Genomic DNA, 21,612 nt, shown 5'->3' with positions numbered 1-21,612 from the left:
TTCCCCCTCCCCTTTACTTGCATGCTACAGTGTAAGCCTAACAGGAGCACATTTTTTATGTATGTGTTTGTTTGGGGTTTGTTTTGTTTTGGTTTTGTTTTGTTTTTTTGTTTTATTGGTTTTTTGGTATTTTGAGACAGGGTTTCTCTGTATAGCCCTGGCTGTCCTGGAACTCACTCTGTAGACCAGGCTGGCCTCGAACTCAGAAATCCACCTGCCTCTGCCTTCCAAGTACTGGGATTAAAGGTGTGCGCCACCACCGCTCAGCATATGTATGTGTTTGTTTTTAATTAATACGTTCCCCATGCTATGGACGGTGCTGGTAAATATTTGTGAACAAACCATTGCCTGGTGAGGTTTTGTTGGCTCCGATACTCAAAAGCAAGGCTGGCTGTTTACTGCCAAATTGCTGCTGACACGTGACCTGTATACCCCGGAAGAGCACTCAGGTTCATTTCCCTCTGACTTCTCCGCTCGAAGTAAATCTTTTTGAGGAACCTCAACTCTTGGAGTCTAAGTCATCACCCCCACTCATTTCTCTCTACCCAGAAGCCCTCGCACTGACAGCCGCCTTCTAAAGTGACGTCAGTACTGAGCCACACCATCTCTTTTATGGTCACCAATGTAATAATCTAACAATGTAAATAATGACCCTTTGCTTCTCTCTTTAAAGCCTAGATAAATTGTAGCCTGCACATCTAGCCCTACAAACTAATTCCAAATACAAGATAACCTTTCCTGATTATCTCTCCTTTAATACTTTTCTGTAGTTTCTACAAATGTAGATTTGCGTTGTAGCTGCTTTGAGCACGTAAAGTCTGTGTCCTCAGTTCAAAGATGGGCTCTGCTAGGTTTAACCAGCCTGCCGCCTTTTATATCCCACAATACTGTAACATTATTTCATGAATAAAATTTACACAGTGGCTTGGCAGAAGCAAACCATTGTTGAGACAAGAGAGACTACAATTAGAAAAGGGAAGCATTGGTTGATAATCAGCCGAATGGAGTGAATGGAGTCAGCTGATGCTGTCAGCCTTGTCATACATGACTCAGCAGTCAGGGACTGTCACTTTATTTGGTGAATGAACAGGAAAGGGAAAGACAATCGGGTGTAGACAGGTCATGCAATGACAATACGGAAGAGATGTGGCTGGAGAACACTTTGAATAAACTAAGCATCAGACATGATTAAATATAAAGGATCATAGAGAGTAAGTCAAAACTGCCACCAAGCTTTGTGTCACAATATGGTGATTTCTGGGGAAATGTGATCTAACTGAGAAAGAAAGGATGTGTTGGACAGAGTGTATGGGAAAATGGTGAATTTCGTTTGGGACAGATTGATAATTTACATTTAGGAGACAAGAAATGGTTTTCCTTTAAGACACTTTTACAGTTAGAATAGTAACATTGCATTGGCTATGTTGAAATTTTTTTTTTAAAGTTGTGTCTGTGGGTTGAGAGTTTCTGTTTTCCCCTCTAGTGTGGATAGCTAGATTAATTTTTAGAAGTCATCCTTAGCACAGAACTTTGAAAGTCACACTAGCTTATCTTAAAGCAAGGTTATTATGGTGCCTCTGGTATGAGAAAAGTGAAATTAATTGAAACATTCAAACCATTATAATTTTGGGTTAGTTCTCATTTCAGATTTAATGGATGGGTGCTCACTACCAGAGGGAGGGAGATTCATTGGAAACTAATTTACCTTCGAGAAGGAGATCAGCTGCATCTTGGTTATTTTGAGGCCGCTGCATGGTGTCCAGGTTTGTTGTGGGGGCTGCTGCCTTGGCCGTAAGTGGGACATAACTGTGCTTCAGGATGCCTTGGACAGAAATTAAATCTTAATCAGGCTTTATTTTATTTTATTTTAGTTTTTATCTAAAAAGAAGTTGGAATCCACCCCTTAGCCCAGGGAGTTTAATTAAAGGAGACAAAAGTTCTCTTTTGATAGCTGTCGTTTCTCTCTCTGACACTATTAATAATGTTCCGTGGCGCTATTTTGGAAGCTTGGCTCTCATCTTTTGTTCTATTCTTCAATACTCTGAAATAGATGGGGGCTGAAGTTCTGAAAGAAAGGTGTGTGTGAACCCCACCAGCTCCTGGCTGTGCCTTCCGTTATCTTTGACCTCCGCTGATCTCTGAAGAGAGACCCCTTCCAAGCTCCCAGTGTGAATCTCTTTCTACCAACCACATTTCCGGGTTCTTTACAAAGATTTTGTTTTCCTCCCTTAAGATAGAAACTAGATGACGACGTGGCCATTTCACTGGGGGTGTAACTTCTCTATGTGACAGCTCCATTAGGCTCTTCTGAGTTGTAAATCTTCCTATTTCAGACTTTGAAATCAGAAAGTGTTTTCATGATGCTAATCTTTGTGAGCAACAAGCGTGAATGAAGGCATGACAGGCGTTCTAGCCCTTTGAGGAGCTTGTCTGATGTAGCTCAGTGCTGGGGGCAATATTTACTGCTAAATCTGATGAATCAGCTTGGATTCCTAATCATGTGTGGTACATACATTCTGAATGTAAAGAATGCATCGGAAGTCACTTCCCATTTCTTATATGTGTAAGAATGTGTTGTGTGGAACGGGTGTTACAAAATTCTTTGTTTGAAAGTTAATTAGTATTCTCTTTTATAATACCTTCTCTCTTGCCGGAATAATCATTTAATTGCATTTGTCTGTCACTTCATTTCGGTGAATATTTTAAAGTCAAATTGTATATTTGAGGTGTGCTTCCTCTAATTGCTTTGACATTCAGAAGCACATGGCTAAACATGTTAATATAAATTATCCTTTTAATCAGTACTAATTCTCTATTTTTTACAATGTGCAAAAGGTTAACACATTTAAATTACCTGCCTTAGCTTAACGGAAAAAGGAAAACTACTGTGAAAGGAACAGGTACCATTTTGAATATAAGACATGAAATTGCTTGACTCTTTTGATCCCCTTACCAAATTAGAGACAGGGAAGCATATGGGGATTTAAAGAGTTAACAGTTGCCTGTAAATGAAAAAAAAAAAAACCAATAATGTTTAGTAATGTTGTCTTGAATACTTGCTAATAAATAGTGGGCATGACTAAAGATGGGATCTTGTAGCGCAGAACTGCTTGATTCCATAAGCATAACTCCTAATAGCATGTGCTAACATTCCACTTATTCTGATTTTCTAAAATAACCCACCGCGACTGTAAGGACAAGAAGGGTACCCGGGGAGCATCCTGTTTGTATTTTAATTTTTTTTTACATATTTGTTTGTTTGTTTGTTTTGAGGCAAGGTTTTTCTGTGTAGCCCTAGCTGTCCTAGAACTTGCTCTGTAGACTAGGCTGGCCTTGAATTGATAAGAGATCTGCCTGCCACTGCCTCCCAAGTGCTGAGATTAAAGGCGTGTGTCACTGCCGCCCAGAGGAGTCTTCTCTTATTAATCTATTTTTAGAGGGCTTTTTGTTTGTTTGTTTTTTGAAATTATGTTTTTTTCTTCAGAGAAAAGATATACTACCTTCAGAAAAATTTTAAGGCAAAGTAAGACATTACCCACATAGTAAAAATATTCTCTTTATAAAATTAGAGAAGAGTTCCCAAACCACTGTTTGGTCATCATTCTCCTCTTGAAGCACATCCTTTGGCATCCCTGTACCGGAAAGGTAGTTTGTGTCCTCTTTGGTGGTTTGTAAAGATTACTCTAAGCTCACAGCTAGTTAGCTCTGTTCTTCAAATTAAAATTCAGTTTCTGCGATCCCATCGAAAACTCAAGAACTCGTGTCTCCTTCGTTTTCTCAGTCATGTGCTTGAAAAGAGAAATGCTAACATGGACAGTTCTAGAGAGTTACGGACCTGTGCTCTGCGAAGCCATTGCCAGATGCCTTCATCTCTCTAAAGCAGAAATAAATTACAACGGTTTGTGGTGGTGGTGAGATTGATTGTGAAAATCTATGCTGGGTTCATTACACACTCAGCTTAAGGGTCCTTTCCTCTATGGAATTTCTTCCCTAAAGGTATATATATACAGCTACTTTGAGCCTAGAATTTTACATATTCCCTTTTTGTTGTTACTGGGCAATTGATTTGCTTATAATAAGGAAACATCAAACACAGAGACAAAAATGAGGAAAAATATATTCATTCCTTCATTTATTAGTCAGGATGATTGTCTTTTAAACACACAGTACTTTTGAGTACCAGGGGTTAAAGGAATTGTTATATGCTGGATATGGTCGTGTTGGGATGCTTTAAAAAAATCGATTCTAGCTAATGGAGAGAATGTTTTTAAAGTGAACTATTGCCATTCCTTCAGTGAACCACATACAGCCGGAAGGATTCAAGTAAACATTGAGGGAGAGATGGCTCTCCCCTAAAGAAGGAATGAGAATGGCCCCGAGTTCCTTGGAGAATACAATCTGCAGAGCCTTTGCTCTGTGCATTGTTCCATAATGTCTAAAACCAGATAAGTAGCCTCTGATTTTAAATGTACAGTTATCCAAGCAAGATGAATGTGCAGGGCAAGGCTGGATGAGAATATCAATCTCAATGTTAATATTTTCATTCTCCTTTATACTAGACACAAAGTTGGCAACAACCACATTCCTGCAATATCCCCAAAGACCGTGGCTAACTGGGGAGAGATGTAGTCAGGTCTCCCTTGCATCTGCTAGGGAGAAAAGGGCCAAGGGAGACATCCCAGAATAAGACCCCTGTCATTCCCCTTTATAATCGTTTTTGATCAGCTGTTTTATCTTGACTAGATTTAAGTTTGATAAATTGCAAACTGATACAGCATGACACATTTCAGACTAGACTTAGCCACCAAAGCTTTAAAATGTGTATTTTATTAACGAGTTAAAGGATTGTAGGATTCTTTTTTTTTTTCTTTAACTGAAAAAGAAGACCTCAGCAGTCACGTTGTGTCCCCTGGTATTACTATTACAGTTAAAAGGAACCAAAACCAGACAAGTAAGGCACATTAGAGAGAAAGCTCCAACCTAAACAAATTGGTTTATATTCAAAATAGAGGGGAAAAAAGCCAAATAGAATTGTCTCCCTTTTCCACATAACTATTAATTAATGATTGTATGTTAATTACATGATTACATACTAATAGTATGATTGCGGCACAGAGATTCTGCATCCCAGATACTTGAAAATGAGGTGTTTGAGTTTCATAATTACTAGAATTATTGATAATACCAGCTTCTTCCTAAATTATATTTTAAATATCAAAACATATACTTTGGTGGCACAAGCCCAGTCATTATCCAGAGTTAATATATATTGGATTCAGACATAACATACTTTCCATACTTGGCAAATAGTGGGTAGGTTTCATGATAGAGGCTTTGTGGGCATGTGATTGTATGAGTTTTCTAAATAGCTAGATTAAAGCAGATATTCATGATTAGCTGGACAAATATCATGCACAAATGGGAACAGGACAGATTCAAGTAGAAATTTTCTATTGATACAATGCCAGTTTCACTTTATTTTAAAACTCATGATTTCAACAAAGGGTAGAGTTATTGTTAAACCCCAAGTCATCTTTCTGAAGGCTATAAAAAAAAAGAAAGAAAGAAACTTGAACAAGATTTGTGAAAACAACCCCGCAATAAAGCTCACACATGCTTCATAAAACACTACTTGATAGATATCACTTGCACCATTAAGAACTAAACGACAAAGGATGTAATTTCAGCTCTGGCATGCAATATTAATCGAAAGCCTTTAAAACATCTTGCTGATGGGAACTATGACAACCTGACATTGAAGAATTATGAGCCAAAGACATCTGTCTTAATCAGATTTCCGAAGTAAATGCCATAAAACATGGTGTGGCTTCATTCATCTTTACATTTGCAAATGTTTTGCATTGGAAGTGTAAGTTTATGAATGCAAATAATACCAATTGAAATATTTAAAAGTGTGAGTTTGGAGACAGAACAAGTTTTAGCCAGGTTCCCCTGGATAGAGGATAGTCTTTCCTGTAATAACTCATGCTGCTTCCGTCTTTAATGTGGTAGTGCACCTAAGTAAGGGACATTTTCTGAAGTATAAGCAGGCCTTTGTGCGCTTTATAAATTTAATAGTAAAAGTGTATTAATAAAGAACTTGATAGATAAAATAATTATCTTTTTCTCTTGGTTTTTGAGACAGGATTTTTCTGGATAGCCCTGGCTATCCTGGGACTCTCACAGAGATCCACCTGCCTCTGCTTCCCAAGTGCTGGAATTTGAGGTGTGCACCACCACCACCTGCCTGAGTAATTATTTTATGAGCATAACAGCAGAAGCCTAAAACTCTGTTATTTAAAAAAAAAGAAGAAAATACTTTGATTACCTTATTTAACTAAATGAAAAATGCCCCCCAAATTAAGGCTTTAAATTAAAGTAAACCCTCACAATTGTGATACATTGTTCTAAGTGTTGTGTTTTAATCTCCTGGGTCAGGGTTACCTCATTTTTATAGATGAGAAGCTAACAAATCTGAAATAGTAAATCAATTAACCCAATTATTAAGTTAAGGTGAACCCTGCTCGTAATGGACCAAATGCCTGCGTAGCCCAAATTTTGTAAGTGGAAACTCTCATTCTTGAAATGGTGTTTGGAGAGACATTGGGCCCTTGAGGAAGCAGAAGGACTATTCAGGATAAAGGAGGTCACAAGGGACTGACCTGAGCCTATAGGAAGAGATACTGGGACGCTGCTTACCAGATTCCTGAGGTCAGCCATGGAGAAGGGCCTCCGAGCCATTCAAGCCAGAAACTAATCACCAGAAACTAACCCTTCCACATCTTAGTCTGGACTTAGTCTAACCTCCAGTGCTTTAAGCGAAAGAATCTTAAGGAAGCCTCCGGATCCATGGGGTTTAGTTACAGATGGGTGAGAGCTCACACACCAGGACTTCTAAACTGATGTCTATAGTTCATTGACTTCTATAGAAGTTTTTAAATAAATTGATACTAAACTACTTATGGGCCAATGTTAAAAAAGATCAGAAAAACCGTAAAACACTAGATTAGGCACTGGGGTCCCCTGTGTTGGTGGACTGGTCCTTGGTGGCATTGAACATCCCAACAACAGTCATAAGCTCCCAGCTACTCGAACAGCACCTACTGATTCTTTATACTGTACAATGGAACCTCATTAATTGCCCATTCACTGACATCCTCTTCACATTTTATAGTACATTCGGTTGATATAGCCACATCATATCTGCGATCTAAGTTTTGCCATTGGTCCTTCCTGCCTCTTAGATCCGTGTTCTTACCTCGCTGCCCTGCCTTTTATAGATGTTAGCCAGCAAAATGTTAGAAAAAGTGTATGTCAGGGATGGATAGTATTTCATACACAGGCAAAATACGTATCCCTAAGATGTTCGCATCAAAGAGAGGTACACGTGAAAGCTTTCACTATGACTATTTATTCTTAAATCAAAGAACATCATCTGATGGTGTCCGTGGAGTGGTTCACCACAGTGCGTATGCCAGGAACAGAAAAGATTTACTCGCTCTATGGAAGAGCATTTCGTCTATGCAATACTTAATGTTAGTCATAGTGTAGCGTTCCTGCCTAAAGCCGTGATATAATTGGAAGGAATCCTTAAACAGAACATTCAACTCAGTTTCAGGCCATTAACAGACATTATGGCCCCAGCTGCAGAGAACAAACAATATCAAAATTCTAGGGGAAGGAAAAATATCAGTGTCAAAGTTAGATAATTTGGAAAATAGTCTCAGTACAGCTATTTGGGAGTTTGCTTTCTAATCACTAACACATCCTGTGGTTGCAGAAACATCTAGGAAATAAAAATCAGGTAAAGTCTCCAATAAAGAAGCCATAATGGACCAACAGCCCATTAACTACATTCTCTCCCACCTCCCAACCCCCATGCCTGAGACTGAACCCAGGGTACATGCTAAGTGTTCTACCACTGAGCTGCGTTTTCTGCCCCAGATAAACTCTTTTAAGCTTGAAGAACATCCTGGCTTTTTCAGCAAATATTTTTATTTGTGATCTTACCGTTCAAACTTGAATTAAGTTGGTATTAGTTACACTTTGGTGATGTAATAGCGTATGGGAGCCAATGACTGAAAAGCGGACATACGCCTTTTGATCCACTGCTTCAGAAGGTCTCGGTCTGCTGGCTCTGTTCCTCTCAGGCCTGTGGCAGGGCAGAAGAAGCCTCAGAGTGGAAGGACGTTACTCACATTAGGTCATCCAGGAATGACAGAGGCAAGGAGAGGGGATAGAGATAACGAGAATACATGCCCTTCACAGAAGTTTCCCAGAGACCCAGCTCCTCCCACTGTGCCTCACCTCTCCATAGAGGATTGAACTCCTCAGTGGGTGTCCTCCTGGTCCAACTTCCTCAGAGCAGTGCCACTAAGCTGAGCCGTTCTGGGGGATACATCACACGCCTAAACCATAACGGAATGTAACTCTGATACAAAGTGATTTTTACTACAGGTAAAGATATTATGATATGAGATTACTGCCGGTGTTAATGGAGTTTGTTTTTAAAGTGAACATATCATTTTTAATACTTGTCACAGAAAATAATGTTTTTACAACACACGATGGCGGATTTTCATAACATTCCCATTCAAAATAAAGTGATTTTTGTATTGCATGTCTGCAGTGTTTTATATTGATGACTGAAGTAGTCGTATGGAGCTTTTCGTTTTCTTCGGTTTTAACATAAGACGAACTATCATGCTTCAAGATTGTATTTTGCAATACTTATTAAAATAGGGAGATTTTTTAAAAATTTGAAAATCTTTAGCCTTCAGCTTAAGACTTTTTTCTTGGTCCTCACTCTACCCCCAATTTAAAAAAACAAAAACAAAAACAAAAAACAACAAAAAATCAGGGAGAAAATTTGAGATCTAAAACTTAATTTATTTACACAGAATTCCATTTAAAGGGAGCAAATATTCACCCAGTTCTCCTGCAACCTTCCCTAGTATCTTTCTGCTGCAGCACACATTTCCTTTGACATAGAGTGTGTTCGCTAAAAGGCATCACGAATTCTGCACTGTTGGGAATATTTGATTTGCTTTCATTTCTCCTAAGTCATAGAATGATACAGCTTTCGCCTGCCTTCCAGTCTGTCTTGACCCATATTGCAAATGTGGTTTATTTATATCATACTGTATACTCCACTTAAAGTCAATAAAAGTTAATTGCACTAAAATCAAATGCTCATTAGGTAATAAGGAGAGAGAACAGTGTTTATTGATTATATGCCAACAATTCTTTGTTGTCAAAATCGAGACAGCTTTTTTCTGTCTTTGCTTTTTCTCAGGTAAAATATTATTTCCATGAGTACACCAATATCCCAAATACAAACATGGAGGCTTTTAAAGGTTACTTTTTATCCTGTTTTATATTCACCTACAGTTAAAAAAAAATGTTTTATGTGTGTTTCTGTTAGAAATAATTAAGTGCAACTGTTAATTCTATAGAGAATAATATGTCTGTGGCATTGCTGGCGATAATTACATGGCCAGATGAATTACTTTAACCAGCAAGACAAATACTTAGACTTACTTGCACACACTGAACTCTCAGGGCGCTAACAAATGAACTGTATTTGAGTTCCAGTCAGTGAAGCCAGAATAAGATCCATCAAAGAGAAGTGTGGTGGTTTGAACAAGAGTGGTCTCCCACAGGCTCATACATCTGAATGATTAGCCACCAGGAGGAGTGCTGTTTTAAAAGATTATAAGGATTAAGAGGCATGGCCTTATTGGAGGAAGGTGTCACTAGGGGTGGGCCTTGAGGTTGCAATTGTTTTTATTTGAAAATTAAGCATGACATAAGGAGATATGATTGTTGGGTTGATAAGAGGTGAACTTGTGATGTCTCTTCTTGGTTGTCAACTTGACCACATAAGGAATTAACTAAAACCCACATGCCGAGCACACCTGTGAGGGAGTTTGCTTAATTAAATCCTTTAAAGTGGGAAATCCCACTTCTTATCTGGAACTTCGAGGTGCGAAGATCCACTTTTTAATATGGCCCACTCCATCTGGTGGTAGTCTATATAAATAAGGGCATGGAAGAAAACAGCCTTCTCTTTTGCCTGTGTGTTCTCACCCTTGCTGGCAAGTCCATTTCTTCACTGGCACTAGAGCCCACTTCTTCAGGATTCCTGTATATACTGACAACCAGCTGAGACATCCAGCCTTGTGGTCTCTCTGATCTTCAGTTCATAGGCAGCCATTGTTAGATTAACTGGACCTCAGTCTGTGTGACATTCTCTGGAAAGTCCCCTTTCTATATATAGAGAGATTTATTCCATACATTTCTGTTACTCTAGAGAACCCTAATTATTATACTATTGGGTTCAAAAGTGGCTCTAGAGCAACAAAAGTATAAGAGTGAATATTTTAAGTATCTGGAATAAGCGTTCCAATTTGCCAAGACCCACAGTTACCAAAGCCTCTCCCATTTACTGAAGCCTCTCCTGGGATCTCGGAGAGCATTGAAAGCCCGAGCCAGGCTCACTGTGTCTCTCCTCCTGCTGCTTGCTGGTCCAGATGTAGAACTGTCAGCTACTGCTCCAGCAACATGTCTGCCTGGATGCTGCCACGCTTCCCACCGTGATGATAACAAACTGAACCTCTGAAACTGTAAGGCAGCCCCAATTAAATATTTTCTCTTACAGGAGTTGCTGTGACCATGGTGTCTCCTCACAGCAACAGAACATTAAGGCAAAAAAGTTGATGGCAGTCATGAGACATTATAATGCATTGTAAATAAAATATAGCCTCCTGTGCTGTTCTCCAGGAACAAATAAGAAAAAACGGAGAGAGTCATATGGCATGCGAAGGAGGAGTCTGTATTCTGGAGAACATTGCAGATCTAAGAGTGGTATTTGTAACTTTAGAGAAGGCTGCGGAAATCCAAGGCAAGGCCTCTCCTGTCCTCCTGGAATTCCTACTGGGCGCACATTGCACTTTCCCTGTTTTTCTGTCTTTGACTAATCTTTCCCAGGGAAGCATTCTTTATCATTCTACCACTGTATGCGTGATTTTCCTAGGTCTGTCTTCCAACCGATAGGTACTCTCTGCCGTTATTTATTGTACACTTGATAAACCATCCAATGAGGATTTAGTTCTGATGGCTGCATTTCTCCCAGCCAAAATCCCTCGTTGCCTTTTTCATAATGTCTACTTCCCGTGTTCCAAATCTTCAGTCCTTGAACGATTCAGACAACCTTAGGAATTCTTCATAGTCTACCCTTTGAAAATAGACCACAGCAAGTGTCGAGGCATTGCCTAGGGTCTCTGGCACAATCGAGGCATTACCCTGGTCTCTTCCATGTACATTAAGAATGTTCCAGAGACTCCCACGCCTCAGGAAGGTGCAGTGGCAGCTCAGATGTTCTCAGTGCTACCTCTGCCCTCTCTGCTCCACCTCATCCTTTCTTCTGGGTTCAGTGATGCTAAGCTAAAGCAAAGGGCAGGGTCAGCTGTGGGGCTGAGATGATCAGCTGCCCTTTGCCTAGAACACAGCCGGGCACACTGGATGAGCTCAAAAGACGTGCTGAATACATGCATCCCTAAAAGTACTCAGTACATCTCACGGTGCCCTGCGCCCTGGGTATTACCACATACAGTGAACTTCCCCCACAAAAAGTAAAGAGCTACGGATCATCCCAGAAATGTAGAAAATCAGCTCATCTCTGCACACTCAAGTGACATATTCCTTGTCAGGGTAAGTCTTTGGGCAGCTTATTATGTGTCATTAAGAGATTTGCATAGTCAAATCTCTCCATATATAAGTTATTCTTCCATCAGTCATATGGTTGATGGAGACAAAACCCATATTGTGTATTTACGGGAAGATCTTGGAGTTCTTAAAGTACCTTTGATTTTCATTTAAGTGTGTAGCTGTCTGATGTGAACTTCAAGTGTGAAAAACTTCAAACAGTGCTGTATTTGAGTGAGGGGGTTTGCAGAGGCATTTCAACAGAGCGTTCACAGACACTTGGCCTCTCTGAGACTCTGAGATTAAATGCTAAGTAGAGGGCCAGGTTTGTGTGAAACTGATTCTCTGAGCGAGGTGGTATCTGTCTTTGCAGATGTGCACTGTGCCATTTTGGGCGATTATCTTATTAATACCATATTTTAGGGCAAGTGCAAGGAGAAAAAAAAGATAACTTCTGACTGTTGATTCTTGCTTTGATGTGGCCTCTGCTGAGTCTGTGGCCTGGCTTTAAACCTGAATTCTCTGACTCACAGTCCTGCCTCATTTACAAGGAAGACTGTTGCTAACTGTTGTTTGGTTTTTTTGTTTTTTTTTTTTTCTCCTTAGTGAAGAGGTAGGGAGTTACCTGTAATCTACAGGATATTGCTGGGACAAAGGAAACGTTCGTTTTATTTAGAATTTACTATTTCTACTGTCATGGAAGTCGGTTTCTATCTCTGAACGTTTACTGAATGGAAGTTCAGACTTCTGCACACGGCCCTTGGAAGACAGAGCAGAGCCGAGTCATCCCTCTTGATTTTGTACACTAGGAAGCCCTGCTCCTGGGAGCTGAGATTGGTATAGTCTTAAACTGCAGAAAAGCAGAGGGCCCTTCTGTGCTTTGACCTATTTTAAGAGGGAGGTGAATCCCAAGTGAAAAGGCTTGTTTATCTTGAACAGTTGGGAAAGGTGATCAAACAGGAACATGAAATGAGAATGAGTTTTTTTCCAACCCTTCCCCACAAGCACTCGTACTGATGAGAGCAGCATCGGAGTGGCCACGCTTAGAGAGCTGACCATAGGTGCATGTGGTGACTCAGTTGCTGGCTTAGTGGATTATACATAGCCTATATCCACTAGGACACTTTTGAAAAAAAAAAAAGTTTCTCGGGCTAGGAGTATAGCTCAGTTGGTTGGCATGTCCCCCAAGAGTATACGAAGCCCTGGGTCCTGGGTTTGATTTGCAACATCAACATCAAAGAGCATAAAATCTGGTGTGGTGCCATAGGCTTGTGAGTCCCTGGAAGTCAAAGCAAGATTGGTAGTTTAAGGTCATCTGTTGTATAGAGAGTTTAAGGCTATCCTGGGCTACCTAAGAACCCATCCTAAACAAACAAACAAAAAAATAGAGGAGAGAATGTTTCTGTTCTTTCATCCTCACACTCTGAGTACCCTCCCTGCCTCTGCCTTCTCTCCTGAGCCCCCCTCTCTTTCTCTCTCTCTCTCTACTTCCTGCCTTGTTCCCTCTCTTTCTTCTGCATTTACCAGCACACTTTCTTCAAAGGCAGCATGGCTGTATTCTAAAGCAGCACAGTATTTAGCTTCCTTCAAACAAGGGTATGTCTTCCCTGGGGACGCCTGCCAGCCAAGCCTGCCACAGACATCCTGGGAAAGAAGAGAAGAGGGTGGTGAAGGAGGGAGTTGGGACGAAGCAGTTGTGGGGACTGTGGTGACGTTTCCCACCTGTGCACACCTGCTCAAGGCAGGTGTCAGCCCCCCTCCCCCCTTCTCCTCTCTGAGAATCCCTCACTCACCTTCCACTTGCTGGCACAGTCACTCTGACAAAGGGATTTCACCTCCCCTCAGGTATTATTTTCTCTCCAGCTTTCACACCCAAAAGTCCATTTCCACTCTGCCCCCCAGAGCACCACAGCCTCCTCCTGTAAACCACGGAGGAGTTGCAACGGAATTGCACACAGCACGGTGGCATGCCACCAGCACTTCAGTCACACACACACACACACACACCCCACCTGCACACTTCAGCTAGGTGTGTGAAGGTGTGCCCCAACAACCCCAGTTTCTCTGGAGGCAGAGGGAAGGGGATTGTGTGAGCCCATGAATTTGAAGCCAGTCTGGGCAGCATAGCAAGGCTCAGTCAAAAAAAGTTAATCTGTATGAGGAAATAAGCCTAGGTATGTCCAGGCATTTGGTGTTCTTTTTTATTTCCTTGGTAGAATGTAAAATGGGGAGTGGGGGGAAGTCATTTGGTGTAACTTCAGGCCTCAAGATCCAAGTCCTTTAGTAGAAAGGGCAAGAGTTTGAGTTCCCTGTGTTCCCTATGACATTTGTATGAGGAGTTTTGTTTTGTTTTGTTACTTTACTTGTTGAAGCAAAGCTTCCCTTCAGACACACTTGTCTTTGCGATGTTACTTGTTCTGACAACAGCATTCAGGGCTGACAAGGTTCTTTCTCTCTTGGCTTTCCCTCATAGTGTTTCATCTTCCCCTTAAGGGCCGGTTTCTTCCTCAGTCTCTGTAACAGTTACCTCTCACACTGACTGTTGCATCAGGCCCTGACTCTTAGGTCCTTAGATGGTACTCAGAGCAGTTAACATTGAAGAACATATTCCATGAAAAAAAAAAATTAAACACCCAGTTGATTGGTTTTTTGTTTTGTTTTGTTTTGTTTTTTGTCAAATAGATTTAACATAGAGGCAGATGGCCTTAAGTGACACTGTTAGCAAACATCCCTTGATTGCCAAGGATGGAGCAAAGTGACCAGGGTCTCTCCTGTCTAGCTTCCATGTTTAGTAAAATCTGAGTTTTAAAAAGCATCTGCCATTAATTTCAGGTGACTAATAAATAAAAGCAAGCAGTTGTTGGGTTCTCGTGGAAGTTGTAAGAGCAGTCTAACCATGAGGAAGGAAAGAAAGAAGATAGAATCAAGACTTGGCACTGGTGAAGTGTTTATGTAACACCTGAAGCCGGATAGTCTATCTTTTTAAGCAGAGACTAGTTTTAAATAGGTTACTTTCCAAAAGACAGTTATATACACATATGCACACACACATTTATTTATTTGGAAGCATTTATAATAAGCCTTAAAAATATAAGGAAACATGTATTTGATAAACCAGACCTTTTAATGATACAATACTTTATATATAGTCTCATCTTTGTAGCTTAGAACAATATATAAGACATAAGCTTCCCAGGATGGATTTTAAATCTCAAAACAATCAATCCGATTATAAACCATGTAAGTAAAAACCAGTATTTAGAACGAGTGATGTTGCTCTCTGCCCCAGTGAGATGATCAAAATATATTGTATGAAATTTTTTTTTAAATGGAAACTATTGTCTCAATTTTATTTGATAATTTTTATTTATTCTCAATTTAATAATAGTTTTTTTTTTTAATTTATAAAAACAAGGTGTTTCTACTCTTCTCTTGTTGCTGTGATTTGGTACCGGAAGACAGCTCAAGCTGTGAAGGTTTGAGCTCGTGGGGCCATCTCAGAGCCCAATGCATTGGTGCTACCCCTTCCCCCATGTCATTAAATCAGTGACATTTTTAAAGAGTCTTTACAGTACAGTCCCTTGGGATGGTGTCATGATGTCCTAAGAGAACCATATTGCAGTGTGTGCTTTTTCAGGACCTCGGCATTAGCTGGGAAGCTAGACATCTTGACAAATCGCTTTTCAATTAAAAACAGTGTGGGGAAACTCTGCTTTATCTAAGTTTGATGCTTTCTAATATAATTCCTCACAATGTATATCCAATTAATATTCTTAATATTTTTTCCATATGATACATTTGGATCATGTTTTCACCCTCCCACAATTCCTCCCCTCCTCCTTACCCACTCTACTTTATATTACTTATCTGTCTTGCATTCTCTTTTTCTCCAAAACAAACAAAAACAAAAAACAAAAGAAAAAACCCACAAAACCAAAAAAATCAAAAGTACAAAAGCAATCAAAGCAAAATAAAACAAACAAATTGCATGGAGTCTGTTCTGTGTTGGACAGCTACGCCTAGGCAGGGGGCCTGTGGGAGTGTGGTATCTACACCAGTGACACTCCACTGAAGAAAACTGAGTTTTCTCTTTCCTAGCACGTACCAATTGCTAGAGCTTCTTAGGGGTGGCACATTGAGCCCACTTCCTCCTGTCAGCCCCGTTGACCTCCTCTCTATTGAACCTGTGCAGGCCATATGTGTGCTGTCACCGTCCCTGTGAGTTCATGTGTACCTTAACTCCTATGAAAGACCCTGTGTCGTCCATCCATCCCCTCTGGATCCTACCGTCTTCCGATGGAGATAACCCAGTTAGAACTGAATGTCCCAAGGTCTCTCACTCTGCACATTGTCCAGTTAGGGGGGTCTGTGTTTGTTTCCATCTGCTGCCAGAAGAAGTGTGTTTGAGTTGGGGTCGACCAAGGTACCCATCTGTGGGGTTAGCATGAGCTCAAAGTTGAGTTAAAGAAGCTAAAGGGGTCCCAGGACCTGTAGAATTAACCATGGTACAAAGGAGAGAGATAACGTTCTAAGGAGAGTCAGAGATGAGATAAGTGGTCTCCACCTAGGAAAGTCAGGAGCATCACCTCTCTTAGAGGTTGAGGCAAGTGGTATTTGTGTGTAGAAAAGGAAGGACACTATTTTAGCATACTAAAAAAAAAAAAAATCCTGTTAACTCTGAGCAAAGAGGCATGGAGAGGATGTCTGAGAGAAAGTTTGCCAAATATATGCTGGGCTTTACCTTTGTTTGTTTGTTTGTTTGTTTTGGTTTTGGTTGGGTGGGTGGGTGGGTAGGTGGTTTGGGTCTTTCATTTTCATTTTAATTCTATTTTATTTGTTTAGCATGCATGTACGTCTGTGTACCACTTGCATGCTTGGTGTCCACAGAGGCCGGCAGAGGGTGTTACATCCTTTGGATCTGGAGTTAGGAGTGGTCGTGAGCCATCGTAAAAAATGCTGGGAATCAAATTTGGGTCATCTGGAAGAGCAGCCAGAGCTCTGAACCGCTCAGCTATCTCTCCAGCCCCAGGGCAGGCTTGCTCTTTCTTTCTCTCTTTCTTCCTTTCCTTCTTAAAGAAGTATTTATAGCATTTTAAAATTATGTGAGTGGGTGAGAGGGGGCAGTGCATGTGAGTTAAGGGACCCATGAAGCTAGAGGGGTCCAGTCATCAAGCACACATGCTGGCAGCTGACCACAGGTCCTTGGAGAGAAAAGTACATGCTCTTAACTGCTGAGCCATCTCTCCAGCTCTGTTTTGGGCTTTCTATGATCAAATACCACATTCATTCTGAGGTTGTTTTTATGCTTTATAGGCACTAGGAAGCCATTCGGAATCTTTCAAAACCACAGAGGCACCCTCAGTCTGTGTCTCTGTGTTTGTCCCAAATCCTTGTATCCAAAGCCTTTTCACAAGTCTGAGCAAAGCTTGTCCTCCCCTCAGACCCAAAGGCTGGGTTTGCAAGCTGCATTGTTCTTAGGAAGATCTACCCACCTGAGTTAGATTCTCACACATTTTAATAATCCCCAAGTCTAGACACTGCTCTCTGTTACTTTATGTCCATTTTTGAACTTTGGACCTAAATGTTTCCCCTGAACATTCAGTGGTTCTTTATATACAGACTCTAAACAGAAATATCTCTGTTCTCAGTATGAGTCATACTTATATTTGTCTCAGGCCAACATATTGTTTTTGAAAAATACTCTAGGTCGTATAACTGATCGTATTCATTCTTTGTGTTGGAAGCTGGAATATTGACAGCCAGATTTTTATGCCACTTTAAAAATGTAGAGAGCTATGTAGCCCTAGATCTATCTTTATCTTTCGTGCCTCTGTTCTTTTATTCTGTCGTGTTTTCTAGCTGCGTTTAGCTTTATTTCCTTTTGATAAGATTTATATGCTTACTCCACATCTCAGAGATTGGCGGAGAGAAACATGATCTCCAGCTGTGTTCCAAGGCCCAAATCTTGAGAACTGCTGTGAATACTGAGTCCGTGGCTATTGTTTCTGTCCATGAGATGCTGTAGAATTTAGACTTGGCTATCCCACTCAGACTCTTCCATCGAACTTTGTAGAGATCAGGGCCTTCACCATCTGGACCTCCTTGCCTGGTAGATCTCTTGACAGTGAGCCAACATAGTCATTGTATTACTAAAGTAGCTGCATAGCCACAGGAAGTACTGGTGTTTCGCATGATGACGGGTTAAAGTCTTTAGTAAATGCTTATAAATTGAACAACTGGACCCAGGAAAGTTCCCAGCAGTACGTTTCTGAAACCTTAAATGGGAGTTTCCCATAGTGGTTGTCTTAATGTTTTACTGCTGTGAACAGAGATCATGACTAAGGCAAGTTTTATAAAAGACAACATTTAACTGGGGCTGGCTTACAGGTTTAGGGGTTCAGTCCATTATCATCAAGGTGGGAGCATGGCAGCATCCAGATAGGCATAGTGCGAGAGGAGCTGAGAGTTCTACATCTTCATCTGAAGGCTGCTAGCAGAATACTCACTTCTAGGCAGCTAGGATGAGGGTCTTAAAGCCCACACGCAGAGACACACCTACTTCAGCAAGGCCACACCCACTCTAACAGAGCCACACCTAATCATGCCACTCCCTGAGCTGAGCCTATACAAATCATCACATTGGTTACATTTTGATTTGTGAGTTCACTTGGCACTGACCCCTCACATCCCTGTAACACAGAGCTTAGTTGTATGTTTGTGGAATAAATGGCCAAATGTAGGAGTAGCAGGCAATTGAGTAGGTTTTACCGAATCCTTAGGGTCGTCCTGAGACCACGCGTTACAAAACTCTATCGTGATGCCTCACAAAGGAATAGCTCTGGTATTCCAATTTTTAGATGCCTCTGTTTCCCTCCGACACAAAAGTAGCTTCTGTTACAAAACTTGCGTGAAGGGCAACACAATTCTTGGATGGTACCAAGTTAAAAGACACAGAGTCGGCTGGTCCCTCGTGCCACCTAGGCCAAGTCTTGTCACCTTTGCCTGCCTTTGAAGTAGTCCTGCCTCTCTCTGTTTCCATCCCATGCCCCTCCCAGCTGCCGCTTGCCTTGCCACACTCTGCGCAGCTTTCTAAAGGTGCCTCCCAGCTTTCTGTGGCAAATCTCATCATGTGCGCTGGTGCTGAGGAAGACAGCCCTAATTAATTACACGAGGCCTGAATAATGACTCTTGCGTGGGGTTTAAACTGTTAAAGCTTTGTGTTGTGAGCGAGCTTCAACTTGGTACCATTTTAGCCCTGCTAGTCCTTCGCAAGTTCATCACATTTGAAGTGAGACTTAGACCTTCATTTGTCCTTTTCGCGAGGCATTGAATCAGGGAAGATTTCTTTTTTTCAGGTTTCTAGTGTGGGGAGCTTCAGAGCTAGAGCTTGTACAAGGAATTCTGCTCACTTTTCATATATTCAAGGTATCGGCTGCGCTTTTCATTTCAAGACTAAGAGGTTGTTGGTCATTAAGTTACTTGATGGGAACTATTAGACACCGTTAGAAAAACATAATAACCCTTGATGTTATATGATGTAGGAGGAACTATTTTATTGCTTCTCTACTAAGGAGGTTTGATAAGATAGTCACCCTATTATCCATCATGTATTCATTTCATGCAACCAGAATTACAGTATGTGACTGTATTATTTACCTTAATAATCACTGCTGGACCTCACGGTCTATGAAAGATAGTCATTCCATTCCCTATTCTCCTCTAATATAGGTGTTTATTTTAATAGCACGATTTAATAAGATGCTTTAAAATTATGTTGCATTTTGAACTATATTTAATAAAAAAATGAGCATCTACTGGATGTTTGACATTAAACGAAGGCATCACCTTTCTGGCACAACACTGTGTCAATGCAGTACTATACATATCCAGAGCCAAGTCATACAAAGGAGATCTTAGATGTCACACGGACTTGTGATACCTTGCAGATGACTTACTAGCCCTGGAGAACTTTTCCACAGTTACAGTGCAATATTTTGAAATCATTGAGCCCCTTATGATCCTGGTTTGGAACAAAATTTTTGTGCCACAGCTGCAATGGCAGGAGTTGCTCTGGTCACCTACGACTTCACTCCAAAAAACTCTCTCTGGTTCTACTGCACACTGTGAAATTGGAAAATCTGTTCTGCGTGTGTTCTAATGGATGTAACGGTCATTAAGTATATGAGTCTTCTGACGTTGTAATCAGATGTGATTCAGTCTGTTAAGTATCCACGAAACAACATCTGCTTCACAGAGTGACCTCCTGCTACAGAATGCTTAGCACCTATTAGTGGATCATAGCACGGCGCCGCCTTGTTTGAGACGCACTAAACTAGAGCAGTCTACTGCTGTTTAGCTCGTAATAATTTATTGCTGTTAAATAAAGCTTAAAAAAACTCCATTAAATAATTACAGGGATTATATGCATTTCGAAAACCTTTGTGTTCTACCAAAATCACCCATTTAATTTCAGGCTTGGTTTGTTTAAAAAAAAAAGAAAGAAGAAAGGAAGAAAGAAAAAATAAAGTAAAATAAAAAAAAAAAAGCTGAAATCTAAAGGCACATTAGGGGAGCTGTCAGTTGATGTTTTCTGTAGGTGTTAATAAAGCCAGATGAAAAAAAAAAAACTGAAACAAATTAAAACCAAAAGCAATTTTGCCATCTGTTGTATATTAATTAGAACTTTGCGTATCAAGGGTAAACTTGGTCTTTGAGAATGTCACCGAGCAATCCCTTAATAGAATAATATGCAAATGCGTTAGGTTGTGGGTTTCTGTGCAGTTTTTTAATTCTAATTTATCTGCAGCAGCTCTGCAAGGAAAGTGGCAGTGCGTATGCACATACGCACACACAGAAATGTATAATGAGTTTCCCTTTGTTTCTCTTCTTCCGCAGAGCAACCTGCAAACAACCAAGGGCAACCCACCCTGCAGCCTTTGCCGCCTTCCCATAAGCAGCACCCTGCTCAGCATCACCCGTCCATCACTTCCCTCAACAGAAACTCCCTGACCAATAGAAGGAACCAGAGTCCGGCCCCGCCGGCTGCTTTGCCCGCCGAGCTGCAAACCACACCCGAGTCCGTCCAGCTGCAGGACAGCTGGGTCCTTGGCAGTAATGTACCACTGGAAAGCAGGTAATACCTTCAATCGAAGCTCTCACATCATTCGATCATTAAGACCACTTGGTGCACAGGCAGGGCAGGGTGTCTGCTACTACGATTGTCTACGGGGCACATTTCAATGCCTCCAAAATTCAAAAATAAACTAGTCCAATGCTTTTTCTCACTAACAGAAATGTATCATAATTATATCCACCCCCCCCAGTGTTTTACCCTTTTTAAAGATGAGTTCCAGATTGCTGGAAATTTCATAGATGCTGAATCAGTGAGCTTTTTCATCTTTTCACACATTTTGTTCCTTATAAGAGGTGAGACTGTCACCTCTGTGAAACAATTCTCAACTGCTATTTTCTCCCATACCCTCACTGATCGGGCAGGTGGGAATGGAAGGGTTATAAACACTGGCTGTTAGTTCCATGCACCTTGACTCAGTGATCTTGTGAACAGCTGACTGGTTCTAGACTTCCTCCGCCTAGATGTCACCCATGGTTCCTAAACTCATAGTGCTCCTTCCCCAAGTACAACACTTAAGAATGACCTCGTCATTCATTTTCTTGCAATGGGAGGGGGAGCAGGCTTACTCTTTAAGCTTCATTCCTGCATTATTTTCCAAGATACTCATAGGTCTGTGGGACCCTTAAAGAAATGCCCCTTTCCCATGATACAGAGCCCACGACCAATGAGGTCTGGGTAGAGATGTCATAGACTCCTAATTTCCATTGGGAAATTCTTCCCTTATAGGAAGCAGAATCCATACCCCTAAAAATTCTGTTCTCTGGTTGTAATCA

The 21,612-nt window shown here is 40.9% G+C and overlaps 1 protein-coding gene across 18 annotated transcripts in view; it reads left to right on the top strand.

Moving 5' to 3' along the window:
• The window catches only part of Tenm3 (teneurin transmembrane protein 3), a 1,282,613-nt gene that overhangs the window by 1,070,589 nt on the left and 190,412 nt on the right, over window positions 1–21,612 (top strand). For all 18 annotated transcript variants that reach the window (XM_031339793.1, XM_031339799.1, XM_031339798.1 and 15 more), the window contains one exon: window positions 20,602–20,839. In XM_031339793.1, the coding sequence (XP_031195653.1) occupies window positions 20,602–20,839 (238 nt within the window). The remainder of the gene's footprint in view (window positions 1–20,601; window positions 20,840–21,612) is intronic.

Source organism: Mastomys coucha, unplaced genomic scaffold (assembly GCF_008632895.1).
Source record: "Mastomys coucha isolate ucsf_1 unplaced genomic scaffold, UCSF_Mcou_1 pScaffold22, whole genome shotgun sequence".
NCBI classification, from domain to species: domain Eukaryota; kingdom Metazoa; phylum Chordata; class Mammalia; order Rodentia; family Muridae; genus Mastomys; species Mastomys coucha.
Note: the sequence above shows the minus strand (reverse complement) of the source record. Positions and strands in the feature narration are given on the sequence as shown.